Source organism: Anolis carolinensis, chromosome 4 (assembly GCF_035594765.1).
Source record: "Anolis carolinensis isolate JA03-04 chromosome 4, rAnoCar3.1.pri, whole genome shotgun sequence".
In the NCBI taxonomy this organism is placed as follows: domain Eukaryota; kingdom Metazoa; phylum Chordata; class Lepidosauria; order Squamata; family Dactyloidae; genus Anolis; species Anolis carolinensis.
The window spans coordinates 201,036,327-201,051,424 of record NC_085844.1 but is presented as its reverse complement, the minus strand read 5'-3'; the positions used below and the strand labels follow the sequence as shown (position 1 = coordinate 201,051,424).

Genomic DNA, 15,098 nt, shown 5'->3' with positions numbered 1-15,098 from the left:
GGCTCTTTTGAACATTTGACCTAGATAAAAATTGAGGAGACCTTGCAAGTTCACAATATAAAATAAATTTAGCATCCTGATTTCAAGTACAATTTGTAGCATGGTTTCCCAAGCAGTGCTTGATCCATGAATCCGGTCTAACCACAGAAAGTAAACTTCACCTAAGTCAAAGACATTTGTGCTAATAGTTTTATTTACTACAGGGACACTACTGAGAAGTGGACTTCAAGGTTAGTCATAGGAAAATGCCTTATGCTGTTTCTATGCTGTCCATGTCCCACCAGCCCTGGTTGTCATAGCCGAGGGAAAGGATATTTGGAGTTGCCAGATAAATTCTCCTCCGCTTCTACACAGAAGCAATTCATTCGTTGAGTTGAACCACACAAGTGGAGTGAACTATATAGGCAAAGTTATCATTTTCTTCTATCTTGCTTCAGATTTATCTTCTTGGCCTGGTCAGGATTTGAATGAAACACTAACTAAATAAAGCAGCTTGCCTCTGAGATACAATCTAGAAGACTTCTTGGAAGGGACAAACACTGAAATAAGGAAATATAATCTCAAAAGAGAAAGGATAAAAAGGACAAATCAGATCAATTGGCTAGAACATCACTGTGTGCTTGAACTCTTGACATCTGAAGGGCATGCATCTTCTCTTGTCAACTCAGCACACACCCAACTTTAACTGCGGCACAAAAAGCCAAAAAGGAATCCACCCAAAGCTATTCTTTTGGAAAGGGAGTTTCTGATGAATGAAGCATGACATTAAAAAGGGTTTTTTTTAAAAAAGACAGATCATCAGAACTTCTTTAGTTCCCATTTTTAAAAAGCACCAGCAACAGTCCCATTTGGACTCAGCACATACTGCTCAGTACGAAAGAACACCATTAATGCTACAAAATTGGTAAGAAGAATTTTCTGGCAGTAAATACATATTTCTTTTACATTTAGATGTCACCTTTCAAATCCATTGTTATATATCCAAGTAATAGAAATTGGTGACATAAATGTTTCTACAAGCATTTGATAAGAAAAGGTATTAACACCAGATACCAAAAAAGGGGCCCAGTAAAAAAACTCACTCACTCTCTCTCTCTCTCTCTCTCTCTCTCTCTCTCTCTCTCTCTCTCTCTTTCTCTCTCTCTGTATATGTGTATCTATCTACGTATACATACATACACACACACAGGGGGAGAGACAGACACACAACCAATTTTTGAAAATTCAACTGTAATTCTAATTATTCTAATAGTATTTGTACTGGTTTAATAAGTTTCTGGACTTCTGTATTAGCAGTTCTTGTTAATAGTTAAACCTGCTTATCATTAACCTTAGTTAAGGTTAAAGCCATGGTTAAGGCAACCAAGAGAATTCATGGAATAAAGGAGGCAGGGCTCTGTGAGCACACATTTCAATGTAATGTCATAATGGGCTCTTCATGTTTACAATCTGGGAACAAACTAAAAGGAGTAGAGATAAAAGAATAGTAAGGCTTAGATATCAGGATTGTCTGGACCATAATTCACTCGATTCAGCAACTCATGGATTTGTTTATGACTTGTCCCTGATATGGATATGTCTACTGTTATGTATGAATACGACAAATTATTAAAAAGAAGCACAATTCAGCAAATGTCACTGTGTAATTAGGATGCTATCACATTCTGGAACTACTTCTGGATTCTGAATTCCCTTGGAATTTTCGCAGCTACATCTAATGGTGGAACAATCAAATCTATTTCAGGCCTCACAGGCATTCATTCAACACTTCCTCTTATCTCCATAACAATGCTTATAGGTGGTTTTTTAAAATGTATTACGTAGAGGAATGTTTCCCCAAAAATCTAATTTCTAAAATGTTTATCCTAAAACAACTCCCCGCTAACATATACATATTTTATGCATTTTTTTCATGTAGCCTATGAACCAAGAACTGCACTGTAAGATTGAGAAAATAACATACTAATCCAGGTGGATAAAATCAGGTTGGTTCTCTTTGAAATGTATACAAAACAAAATCCTCAAGCATTCCCAGTCATAGCAATGGGCAAAACAAACAAAATCAAAATGAAAACAACCACCCAGAACCGTCTTCGCCAACCGCTCATCCTCCATATGGGTTGGACTACATAATCCATTAACTCCAGACAGCAAAGGTTTGTAGTCTAACAACTTGGACAAGTTCCCAGTTGGTGAAGGCTGCAATACATGGATTATCAGTCTAACCCTGAGAGTCCATTCACAATTTCACTGTTTAAAATGTAAGAATTATAACTTATGTCTACAACTTTCTATTAAAGTCAAGGTCACCATCTTCACAGTAGCTGAAGGTTTTTAAAGACATTTGCAGTGAACTGCAAAGGAGATCAGTGGTCTTAGTTAGAATTATAGAGTTGGGAGAGACTCCAAGGGTCATCTATTTCAATCTCTGCCATGCAGGAATACACAACTAACACACTCCCACAAGATGGCCATCTAACATCTATTTACAACATTACCACCTTCCAAAGAAGTCTATGCCACTCCCAGACAGTTCTTACAGTCAGTGCATTCATCCTAATGCTCAAGATTTTCTTGTCATTTGAGTCCATTTGTTCATATTCTGGTCTCCATTTTATACATAACATCCCTTCAGATATTTAAAGACAGTGATCGTATAGTCTCCATCTTTTACATGATATCCTTCCCAATATTCAAAAGACAGTTATAATTTCATTTTTATAATATCTCATTTTCCATGCCTTGGTTCAGTCATTAATCAGAATGGAGACTGCAGTCAAGAAATTAGTTGAAAACTGGAACTAGAAAGTAAGTAGACAAGATATTCAACTATAAATATATATTGAATTCTAAAATTAGACTTGCTCATGCCATAATATTTCCAATTTCTAGTATATTTTAGTGTATCTAGTAAGTTTGATGGGCAGAGGGTGGGAGGGGAATCAACATATTTGAAATGTGTTGCTGGATTTTTGCAGATACTATGGACAAACAGAGAGACAAGTTAATGGGTCCAAGAGCAAACCATGCCTGAACTGTCCCTAAAAACCAAGATGTCCATATCATGAGAAGACATGACTCACTAGACAAGGTGATAATGTTTGGCAAGTTAGAAGGTAATAGGAAGAGAGGAAGCATGCATTCCAGATGGAAAGACTCAATCAAGGAAGCCAGGGCCCTAAGTTTACAAGACCTAAGCATAGGGTGACTGAAGGCCATTCATTCATGAGTCACCATCAGCTGAAGTCAACATGACAACAATGATATCACCTCTCCTTTTTCTCTTCTCAAAGTTAAACATCCAGCTCTCTTAAGCGGTTCCGTGTTGTACTTGGTTTCCAGAACTCTGAAAATTTTGGTCACTCTCCTAGATGCTAGTGTAACTTCACTGTCAGTAGCATACATAGACAGATTATGACATCAATTTTGGATTTTTTCCCTTTATTTCCTACCTTTGATATGATACCTTTGTCACATATGATTAAGTTTTTGGGTTTTCATTCATTTGTTTCTATAAGTATATTGAATTAATCCAGTGCACCATGAGCAAATAAAAGTAAAAAACTTGCACAACCACAATTCTTATACTGCTGAACCAGTATTGCATGGGCTAATATTAACAGCCCTGTAAAAACAGGAAAGCCTTTAGTGAAGAGGAGATAGATAGATAGATAGATAGATAGATAGATAGATAGATAGATAGATATATGGGGCCTATGCATCTCCCTCTGTTTGTGATACAATCATTTCTCTGATTGAAACAAACTGACCAACTGTGACAGACCACTAAAATCAAATCCCAGGGCTGTGCATAATATTGCAGTGCTAATAAGATGCAGCAGGACCATATGGAGCGACTGTCTCTTTCAATTGTGTGCTCTTCACATGGTCTGCTAGAACACATTTGAGCCCCAATAACTCTTCCATCATTGGAAGAAACACTTAATTTGGTATGAATTTGGGAAGAAGGCCACATTTAAACATCAGGAAGGGTGCTAAGAGAGGTCAGCAAGGGAACACTTGGCTTGAAGAAGAGGAAAGCTCTCTTGTCAGGCAGAAACAAACAGCAACAGCAACATCTAGAAGAGGAAAAGCTTTCAGGCTTGTGGTGATTCTATGCCAAAAACGCAGACAGCAAAGTGTGCTGAGCAACAGCAATCAAATTGGCAGGCTCTCTTTCTGGCCGACCGTCCTTCCGTGCACACATACGTAGGTTCCTCCTACGAGATAAAATACAGTCAACCCTCCACATTCACTGTGGTTGGGGTACTGGACACCCATGAAAGTGAAAAACCATAAAATAAAAAATTGCCATATTTTACCTGAAGTAACACCTCACCAGAAATCTCTAAGTCTTCCAACATGGCTTTATGGTCAATTTCTGCTGAAAGCTGACCACAGAATCACATTGGAAGACCTAGAGATTCCTAGAGAGGTGTTCTCTCTAAAAATCTCTAGGTCCTTCAGTGTGACTGGAGGAAGCTTACCACAGAATCATAATGGAGAACCTAGATCCCTAAACAGAACATTTTAAATCAAATCCATGAATAATCAAATCCACAAAAGTCAACACCATAAATGTAGAGGGACATTACCATCAGCATTAGGTTTGCTAGAATGTTCAGTCAGTTATGAGACAAACGAGGAACTGCTGGTCAAACATGAATTAAACACGGGGGATTATTTTAAAATGGAGGGAGAAGGGGAGAAAACAAGAGTCTTCGCTTGCTTCTTTTTCAAATTATTTCAAGAGAGCCATGTCAAGTTGACTTCCTTCATACTTGGTTAGAGCCATAATAGCGTGCCAACTGGACAAAAATATCTGCAAGCTTTGGAGGCAAGTCAAAAGGGGGAAAGACATATTTATGCCTCTCTTTCATCAAATCCCTCTCTGTGAGGAACCAGAAGGCACATATGTGTGACCAGCAAAGCAGCAGACAGAAATCTGAAAATGAAATTTCAATCTGCATTGAAAGCTTCCTTCACTTAATTACCCTCCAATTAATTGATTAAGGTTTGCAGCCCCATATGGAGAGATGTGCTGAAGGCAAATTGGTGGGATTGCATCTCTAGCATACTTTCTCTTTATCCCAACACTTCCCAAGTGAACACTAACCAATAAATGGTTCTTGTAGTTTCTGTGGAAACCTGCCCCAAAATACCAATACACAGAACTGCTGCATTAAAAGACAACAAACCCACAATTTTAGAAAGAATAAGAAACAGAAGTACCTGACTTACAAATGACTCATAGTTAAGAACAGGGGTGAGACAACAGAAAGTGAGAGAAATCTATCCCTAGGAAATGAAATTCACTCCTGAATGAGTTGTAATGGAGAAAAGGTATCTCCACTGAAGCTTTATCCCCAATCCTTGTTTCTATAACAAGCCAAAATTTTCAAAATCCAATTAACAGCCAAAAGTGAGGTGAAATCTTCTGAACAGGGGCACAGACAAGCAAAACAAACACCACAGGGGTATTAACCCTTCTCTGTGCCATCCACAGCTAAAAAAGATATATTTTAGCTGGAGTTATATTTTAAAAATGCACCTATTCCAACAGCACACCCAATTTTGGTCAGAATGATCAAACAGAAAGGATGGTTTTGATCACATCAGGTAAATAAAACAGATATATTATTGGTCTGCAATCTCGTTTACTGATTAAATCCATAAGAGATTAATTTTGAGTAGAATTGTGCAAATTTGCACTGGAGACTCAAAAAAAAATCTAAAATAACTTCCAACAACTAAAGAGACTTCCCACTCCTATCTTCAAATGTGTGATGCTAATTATTATGGAGAAAATGGTAATGGGCAATTTTGAAAATTGCATTTCAAATTCTAGCAAACACTGAATCAAACCATGTGTATTATCAATTGTGTTTGATGAAAATATTCATCTAGTCATAATGCATTTAAATTAAGACTACATTCACAAGAATGGATTGTTCCTATGAGCAAAATTAAAACCAATTGATCTAGAGAACTAACCAGGAAACACTGACGTACACATCACTGAATCCAAGATGGTCCCAAGTCAATTAAGAAACACACAGCTGGTGTTTCCTGGAAACTACATAAAAATGTAATAGCTCAATGAGGTGCTCTCAATTTAATGTTAATACCACAAAAATTGCAGCATCAGCATAATGAGACATCCTAGCATGTATTTTCCATTGCCTTTCTACAGGTGAAAAAATTGGCTCAGCTTCATGACTGTGAGTTGAAAGCTGCTAGTTCAAATCCCAATTCAGTTACAAACTTATGGAACAAATCAACCTCATCCTTATTCCCAGGGCAGCTTTCGTAAAAGAAAATATCAGTACAATAAAATCTTCTATATCCAGCCATAATAAAAGTGAAAGTATGTATGTATGTGGCTGATGCTCCCACTTCCACAAACAACTATGGCCCCCACCACTGAGGAGCCACCAAAGGCCCTCCCTCTAATGGCATTGCAGGTTATAAGGAGCGCCGTGAACATATCAACCCCTGCCTATGCCTGCTACAAACACAATACTGCTCACCACCCAAGTGAACGCTTTCATATGGGGACAATTTCATCCTAGATTGTATATGTTTCCTCAACCATGGACATCTCAGTGTTTCTCCGTTGGTGCAGAATCTGCATGATCCCATCCATTGCCTCTCCCAAAACCCTTTCCTACTCTTTTCTACAGCACACAGCAAACAGAGAAGAATTGATCAGCATCTGAACAGACTGGAGGAGTTTGGTAGACTGACTCAACATGATGGAAGTTGTAGTTCACCTTGCATCAAGACATAGCACTGTGACCCCACCTACAATGGACCTGGACCAAATCTGGCACACTGAATCCCCAAGACCAGCGAAAAATACTGGGGAAGTTGGGGGGATTGACCTTGATTTATAGCGTACTATGAACCCAAACAATGATAAATCTGGACAAAACTTGGCATGTATACCTGATGTACCCAACTTTGAATACAGGAGGGGTCTGGGGAGGATTTACCTTGATTTTGGGGGGTTGTAGTTCACCTACACCCAGAGAAACTGTGACCCCCCACCACCACCACCAATGATGGACATGGATCAAACTTGGCACACAGAACCCCCATGACCAACTGAACTTACTGGAGGGGTTTGAGGGAACTGATCCATCATGGTGGACATTGTAGTTCATCCTGCAGCCAGAGAACACACTGAATACCACCAATGATACACCTGGAGCAAACTTGCCACACATGCCCAACATCATCAACTTTAGGTACTGATGGAGTTTTAGGAGTTTGTAGTTCACCCACAACCTTATGCATTATCTTAATGGGACCATTCATAAAATAAAAAATGTTTTTTCCCAATAACCCACGCATCACTGGGTACCCAAGCTAGTATAACAATAAAAAGGACAATACATATTTTTTAAGTTATAAAAGCATTCAACTTCATACATAGATTAAAAAAATCAACCACAACAAAGTTAAAAATGTGTTTAAAAGTATATAGTACTTGCAGGAGTCTCCAAGCAAGAGAATTACATAACTGTAGTATAGCTACAAAACAGCACTGTTTTCTTCCGAGTACAGTCACCTCTGCATCTCATGTTTTGGAGACTGAGAAACTCAGTATCCAAAAAGGATTCATGACATTAGCTCTTCTCACTGAAGTCTCTGCATGTCAGTGAAAAGTAAACCACGGCACAAAAGCGCAGAAACTCAGTTTTCATTATAAATATATTTAGTAAAGGGGATTAGCATAACAACCTGGGACACTCAATTAGCTAATAATGGAACACAACAGGCATTATTTTCTGCTTTAGGCAATTATTGCGAATTACTTTTAAGTGATTTTCAGCCACTTGACCAATTAGACTAGAGTCTACCTCCAATGTAAAAGATAATTCAGCACTAAAACAGGAAATGTGCATTAGCCATAGGAGGCCAACTGGAATAGAAATCCAACCACGCTGTCAAATGACAATTATGATATTTTCTCATGTGGTAACAACAGATGATTATCTTCCTTTTAACAAGAAAACACATGGGAAAGGGGGGATATGTTATTTCCTGCCATTATATACCTGCCCAGTTAAAAATGCAATTCAGAGCCCTTTCAGAAAGGAATATGAATCTCTTCTGGATTGCTTCCAGCAAGGTGTGAAGCAGATGAGGTTGTTTTTACACTTCTGTTCTGTCTTTTCAGCAATGCTTTGTAATGTGAAGAGTCTCAAGAAAAGAGCACAGTTTATCCCAAATTTTATTCATTTATTCATTTACTCATTCATTCATGAATAGGTTCAGGGGACTTTTTTTTTTTCAGGAGCGACTTGAGAAACTGCAAGTCGCTTCTGGTGTGAGAGAATTGGCTGTCTGCAAAGACATTGTCCAGGGCACGTCCAGATGTTTTGATGTTTTTACCATCATTGTGGGAGGCTTCTCTCATGTCCCCGCATGGAGCTCGAACTAACAGAGGGAGCTCATCCACGCTTTTGCCAGGTTGGATTCGAACCGGCAACCTTCAAGTCACCAAGCCAACCTTCAAGTCAGCAGTTCTGTCAGCACAAGGGTTTAACCCACTACACCACCGGGGGCTCTTTCAGGGGACTGATGAGGCTCAATACTGTTAGCTCACCTCCTGACCACAATGAATGCAGGTGGACCTTTTGTACAGAGCCTTATATATCAGACCACACTCCATTTTTCTGAGTCACTTTTACAGGAGTATATGAGCATTTGGATGTACACACATAGTGCATGCTTATATAAAATGCTAGTGAACACCACTCAGATGGAAGAAATTCAACTAATCACAGGCCTTTTGTCTGTGGAATGTATGTTATGACATCTAAACCTGGCACTCCAGCTTGTCCCTTCCTAAAAAGCCACATCAAATAGACTGGGAAGTAGCCACGATTTGTTGGAAGAAAGACAAGCCAGAGTGCCAGACACAACTGTTAAAGATACATAACTATTTCCTATGGTATATTAAGCTGGTATGGCATGTAGTGGCAGAATGCACTAGAATTCTAAAGAATCCCAATGCATTTGTACTCCATTGCCAATGGGTCAGGATTTGGCAATGGGAGTGGGTCGGAGGGCACTGTTCTGCCCCGAAATCTCCAGGAGTTGCCAAAACAAACAAACAGAAGAGGCTGGAATCCCACTTCTAGTTTTCAAAAATATTGCTAAACAGGTTGCAAGAAAACCCTGCACTGTCCAAAAGGTGAACTGTAACTCCTGAGGGCAGTTCATCTTTTTGGTTTTGGCAAGAATGGGAGGTTCAGAGAAACTGGAAGGGCCGAGGGTCATAAAATCAACTTTGAGGGGGCAGGACTGCCCACTCCTTATATACACTGCATCCGGTGTATCTCCTGTTCATCTCCAGCCCATCCCCTGTTCGAATATCAACCAGCACACCAACGCCTTAAATCAAGAAATAGTTTTCTAAGATCTACAGAGATATTTGCAAGAACACCTCAGCAAGCAAGAGTCCAAAAGTGGCAGGCTAAAACCTGGAACCTCAAACCATGGCTGGGCACACAGAAGACTGGGAGACTTGGAAGGTGCTGAACAGACTGCAGGCTGGCACCACAAGATGCAGAGCCAACCTTAAGAAATGGGGCTACAAATAAAGGAGTCCACGACATGCGAGTGTGGAGAAGAGCAAACCACAGACCACCTACTACAATGCAGTCTGAGCACTGTCACATGCACAATAAAGGACTTTCCTATAGCAACACCAAAGGCACTCCAAGTGACCAGCTACTGGTCAAAGGACATTTAGTATAATGCCAAGTTTTTAACTTTGCATTTTAAATACATTACAACTGTACCCTCGGTTCGCTTCTGGCACAATAAAAATATATACACAGTATATTTGAACACAATAAGGTTGGGGCCAGAAGGCAGAATTTGAAATGTTTCTCTCAGCATAGTCATTTGCAACCCAAGGAATCTGCAAATAGGATTGGAGTGGTCTAGCTCGGGGGGGGGGGGGGGATTTCATATAATAGCAGACCCACATAAGCTTGAAAAAAGGGTAAGACAAAAGGAGAAATCTTTGCATTAGATGTTGGAGATCCACTCTCCATGAAAGGAAGCTCAGGAAAACAATGCAACATATAAAAGTGTCAGTTCCCTATTTCCCCCTCCTTTTCAGGTGTCCCATACACACAAAATCCAGCTCCCTGGGGCCTTTGCAAGAGTCTGACATATACCATCTAGAGATTTATAATACTAGCAATGCAAGAATAAACCTTTGGTTTGTCAATATATTTTAAGATACTGTCATAATACATCTGTACAGGAGAAGCTATCCTTTTTCAAAAGAACAAATCAGACCCCATTCACACACATAATATGATGCCCAACTGGCACCAAATGATTTACTGACAGACTCCCAGAAAAGTTGAACAACAGCACGGTTAAGCAGCTGGCAATGGCATCAGTTGATGTATAACATGGCTTTGTTTTTCTCTTCCCTACTCCTGTGTGTTGTGTAAACACACAGGAGAGAAAAGGGGAGGGGGGAGAAGTGGAATGTTCAACACTAAGGCAATTGTTGAATACTTAGAATTGGAACAGAGAAGTGAAACAGAAGACACAAAGGAATGTCTAAAGGCACCAGGTCCCATCTGATCTTGGAAGCAGGATCAGTCTGGTTAATACTTGGATGGGAAATCACCATCGAAGTATACTATACTTCAGAGAAGGAACTGGCAAACCACTTAGTATTGTCTAGGAAACCCTATGAAATGAATGGGATCGCTATAAGTAAGCAGATGAGTTGAAAGAACATGCAATGCAAATCATTGCCTTGCATTGCAGTCACTGTCATTTATAGCCAAAGCAGAGATGAAAGGCATCCAGATCACGAGATGCTTGACTGCAGCTCCCAGCACTCTTCACCACTGACTTTATTAGCTAGGCCGGCTGAGCCCTGCAATCCAACAACATCTAAAGGACCACATAAAGAAAAATGAGACACTCAAACCATTGTTAGTCTCTAGGCTAGAACAAATGAAATCAATGGCACACAGGTTAATGCTGACAAATGAATCCTATTCATTTCATTTAGTCTACACATGACTAAAATTAGATTTGGCCCTAAGATTTCTAAGCATAAGAACAGTCAGATCAATCCAGAGGCTTGGTAACATCTACACTGTAGAATTAATGAAGTTTGACACCACTTTAACTGCCATGTCTCAATGCCATGGAATCCTGGGATTTGTAGTTCGATGAGGCACCAGGACTGTTTGGCAGGGAAGGCTAAAGACTTTGTAAAACTACAGCTCCCATGATTCTATGATAGTCAGCCATAGTACTTAAAGTGTTTTCCTTCGGCACTCATTCTATCGTGTACACTTGCACCCACAGTCTTCTTTCTAACATGAGACAGACCACTGGACACATGGCAAAGTTTAACGGGTCAGGCCTTTTACGTAAACCAAATACAGATTACAGGAGGAAAGAGTAACTGCAGAATCGTCAAATATAAACATTGAAACTCCCACCCATCAATCAGTGCAAACCCAAGAGGCCAGAGGAAATGTTAAGTCTATTTGTAAAATATGGATCAAAGTCAGCCAAAATTCTCAACGTGCAAATTCTAATCGAAGGCAATTCCGATTGCACCTCATGAAATTTTTAAAAGGCATGTTAGCTTTTCCTTTGCAAGCATAAATCAGTTCATGTCCCTGCCTTCCCATAAAACAGCCCAGCCTCTCCTCCAGGATTTCTGAGTGCTTTAATGGGAATGCAGGTCGGCTGCAACCCAGTTGCACCACTTACTAACAGCCCTGAGCAATAAATTAAGTGGCTTTTTTCTTCTTAAAGAGTGTATCTCTGATTTGGTACAAAGGAGACTTACTAGCCAATCAGAACAGAGGGGTGGAATTGCCACCAGTGAGACTTGGCTGCAGAGTTAAAGACTCTTTTGAAAAAGGAGACTCCACCTGCAAATTGAAGGTGGGAAAAGAAGTGGCAGAATCACTAGCTAAGGCCTTAAAGAGGGTGCGGCAGAAACCTAGAGACCAGGTCGGGAGGGGGGTACATCTACCCTGTAGAATTAATACAGTTTGACACTACTTTAGCTACAATGACTCAGTACTATGGGATCATGGGAACTGTAGTTTGGTGAGGCACCAACACTCTTTGGCAGAGAAGCCTAATGACCTTCTGTAACAGTGGTTCTCAACCAGTGGTCCACAAGAACTAAAATATGGTCTGTGGCCTCACTGTTACTACTACAAATGCTAACACAGTCCAACCAAAAACATTTTTTTTCTTGGTGTCTTTGTTTTTAGGCTTGTTCCTGTGGTTATTTGGGGTGCTGATTCCAAAAATTGCATTGGATAGACCACATCAGCTCTATATTATTAAATATGGTTTTCTGTGGGCAAACAAATGGTGACTACTGGATGGTATATGTTCTGTATCTGTATCTGGTGTGGTCTATCCAAGGCAATTTTCTGAATCAGCACTCCAAATCACCAAACCAAATCTAAAGTTGTCCAAAAACTGATTCGTAACCCTTTTGGTACGTATGTTGGAGAGTGGTCCCTGGTCAAAAAAAGGTTGGGAACCACTATTCTTAAAATACAATCCCTGGGAGAACCTGTGGAACTTAAGAGACATGGGAGAAGGCACCTGAGGTGTTGAGAGGGGGACCAAAGATATACATATTGGGGGGGGGGGGCACCTGAGGTAGGTGTGGCAGGAACCAGAAATGTAAAGGTGAGCTGGGGCATCTTAGGATCATCTAAAGCATGTGTGTGCGTGTGGGGGGTGTGTGTGTGGTGGTACCAGAGATGTGAAAGGGATGGCACCTAAGATATGTGGAGAAAACTCAAGGCAAGTTCCAAAACTCAAGGCGAGGTCCAATGGGGGAGAACCTGAGGTATGTAAGGTTTGAGGGATGGGAGGTGGGGAGGGCAAATCTGAGGCCTGTACAAGAGCAGGACACCTGAGGTGTGGGGAGGGGGACCGCCTGAAGTGTGCAGATAAGCACCTGAGGGAGGTATGTAGGTGTGTGGGGGCGACTAGTGATGTGGAGAGGGGCTCCTGAGATATGTAGAGGGAGCTTGGGCAACTAAGATCTATATGGGTGGGACCACTTGCAGACAGTGTGTAGGGGGGCACTGTATCTCAAGATGCTCTGAAGGACAAGCTTGCAAAATCCAACAAAGGCTATGTTCAGCAAAGGACAAGAGGGATCCTCTCACCTCTGCAGGAGTCTACCGTATACCATGCAGCTGTGAGCAAGTCTAAATAGGGACCACCAAACGCAGCAGCATTGCCCAAACATAAATCAAGGAGCATGAAAGACATTGCAGACTAACTCAATCAGAGAAAGCTGTAGCAGAGCACTTGATAAACCAACCTGGACACAGCATATTATTTGAGAACACAGAAATGCTGGACCACTCTAACAACCACCATGTCGGCCTACACAGAGAAGCCAGGGAAATCCGCAAACATGTGGACAATGTCAACAGAAAGGAGGGAACATGAAAAGGCACAAAATATGGCTCTAAAATCAGGACAGTAAATAAAGAATAACACCCAGAAGACAGTGGCTGAGGGGGAAAAGGAAGGGGCCTGAGGCTGTTAGGAATGGTGGGAGTTGAAGTCCAAAACAGCTGGAGAGAAGGCCCAACTTTGCCCATTCCTGCTCTAAGGAACTGCAGCTATGTGGAGAGACTTTGAGGCAGGGAGGTAAGTGTGTATGTGTGTGGGGTATCCCTTAGGCTGTCTCCAATGAACCCGGCACCCAAACTTTCCAGGAAGAGCCGATTCCTGCTCCTAGTGCCCGCATTGCACTTGGTTGACCCCCGCCCCCCTCCCTCCCTCCCTCCCTCCCTGTTCGGAGCACTTACTGGCGCAGCGCAGGCCCCTCTGCTGGACCTCCCTCCCGCACAGGTCGCACCACCCGCGCCAGACGAGGGCGAAGCCTTGGAAGCGGTGCCCCTCGCCCTTCTCGGGCCGGACGCGCGGGTCCCGCGGCTGCTCGAAGATGGTGCGCACGTCGGGGAGCAGCCGCGGAGCCCCGCATTTCAGCCGGAGCCGCTGGTGGTGGTGCGGGTGAGGAGGGTGCGGGGGAAGAGCGTGGGGCTTGGCGGCGAGCGGCTCTCCCAGGGGCTCGGTGTCGGCGTCCCTCCTGGCGCTGAGGAGACGCAGGTTTGCGCCCAGCAGCCCCGCGCTGCGCTCGCCCTCCTCGGCGTCCTCCTCTGCTTCGTCCTCCTCTTCGTCGCCTTCCTCCATGGGCCCCGCTTGCCTCCTCTTCCTCCTCTGCTGCTGCTGCTGCTGCTGCTGCTGCAGGAGGTCGCTATTGCCGGCGCCGAGGGAGCGCTTGCGGAGCTTCTTCCTCTCCGAGGCGCTGAGGCTCTGCAGGAAGCGCTGCTGCTCCTTGTCCAGCAGCAGCGGCGGATACGGAGGGAACTGCCCCACGGCCGGGGAAGCCATGGCCATGGCCCGCCGCACAGAGAGAGAGAGCGAGAGAGAGAGACACACACACGGCAGAGGCTGCTCGCCCTCCCTCCGACTCCGCCAGAGAGAGAAGACGAGAGAGCGACCTGGCCGGCAGCGCAGGCGCTCTTAAAGGGACCTGCGGAGGCTGCCAAAGAGGAGGAGGAGGAGGAGCCAGGCCCCGCGGCCTCTACACTGCAGGGTTAATGCGCTTTGACACCACTCATGGCTGTAGAATCATAGAGTTGGAAGAGACCTCACAGGCCATCCAGTCCAACCCCTGCTGAGAATCATAGAATCATAGAATAGTAGAATTGGAAAAGACCTCGTGGGCCATCAATTCCAACCTCCTGCCAAGAAGCACGAAGTCGCATTCCAAGCACCCCCGACAGATGGCCATCCAGCCTCTGCTTAAAAGCCTCCAAAGAAGGAGCCTCCACCACAGGGCAGAGAGTTCCACTGCCGAACAGCCCTCACAGTGAGGAAGTTCTTCCTGATGTTCAGGTGGAATCTCCTTTCCTGTAGTTTGAAGCCATTGTTCCGTGACCTAGTCTGCAGGGCAGCAGAAAACAAGCTTGCTCCCACCTCCCAGTGTCTTCCCCTCACATATTTATACATGGCCCTCATCATGTCTCGCTCTTCTGCAG

At 42.7% G+C, this 15,098-nt stretch overlaps 1 protein-coding gene and 1 long non-coding RNA gene across 2 annotated transcripts in view; one reads left to right on the top strand and one right to left on the bottom strand.

Moving 5' to 3' along the window:
* The window catches only part of rassf5 (Ras association domain family member 5), a 131,260-nt gene extending 116,705 nt beyond the window's left edge, over positions 1–14,555 (bottom strand). Inside the window, exon 1 of the mRNA XM_062978593.1 lies at positions 13,863–14,555. Within this exon, the coding sequence (XP_062834663.1) occupies positions 13,863–14,454 (592 nt within the window). The 5' untranslated portion in view covers positions 14,455–14,555. The remainder of the gene's footprint in view (positions 1–13,862) is intronic.
* On the top strand, positions 1,751–3,789 carry LOC134298426 (uncharacterized). Its single transcript, XR_010005505.1, has 3 exons — positions 1,751–1,985; positions 2,752–2,808; positions 2,979–3,789. It is a non-coding gene; the product is annotated as an uncharacterized LOC134298426 (long non-coding RNA).
* Positions 14,556–15,098: the final 543 nt, after the last annotated feature.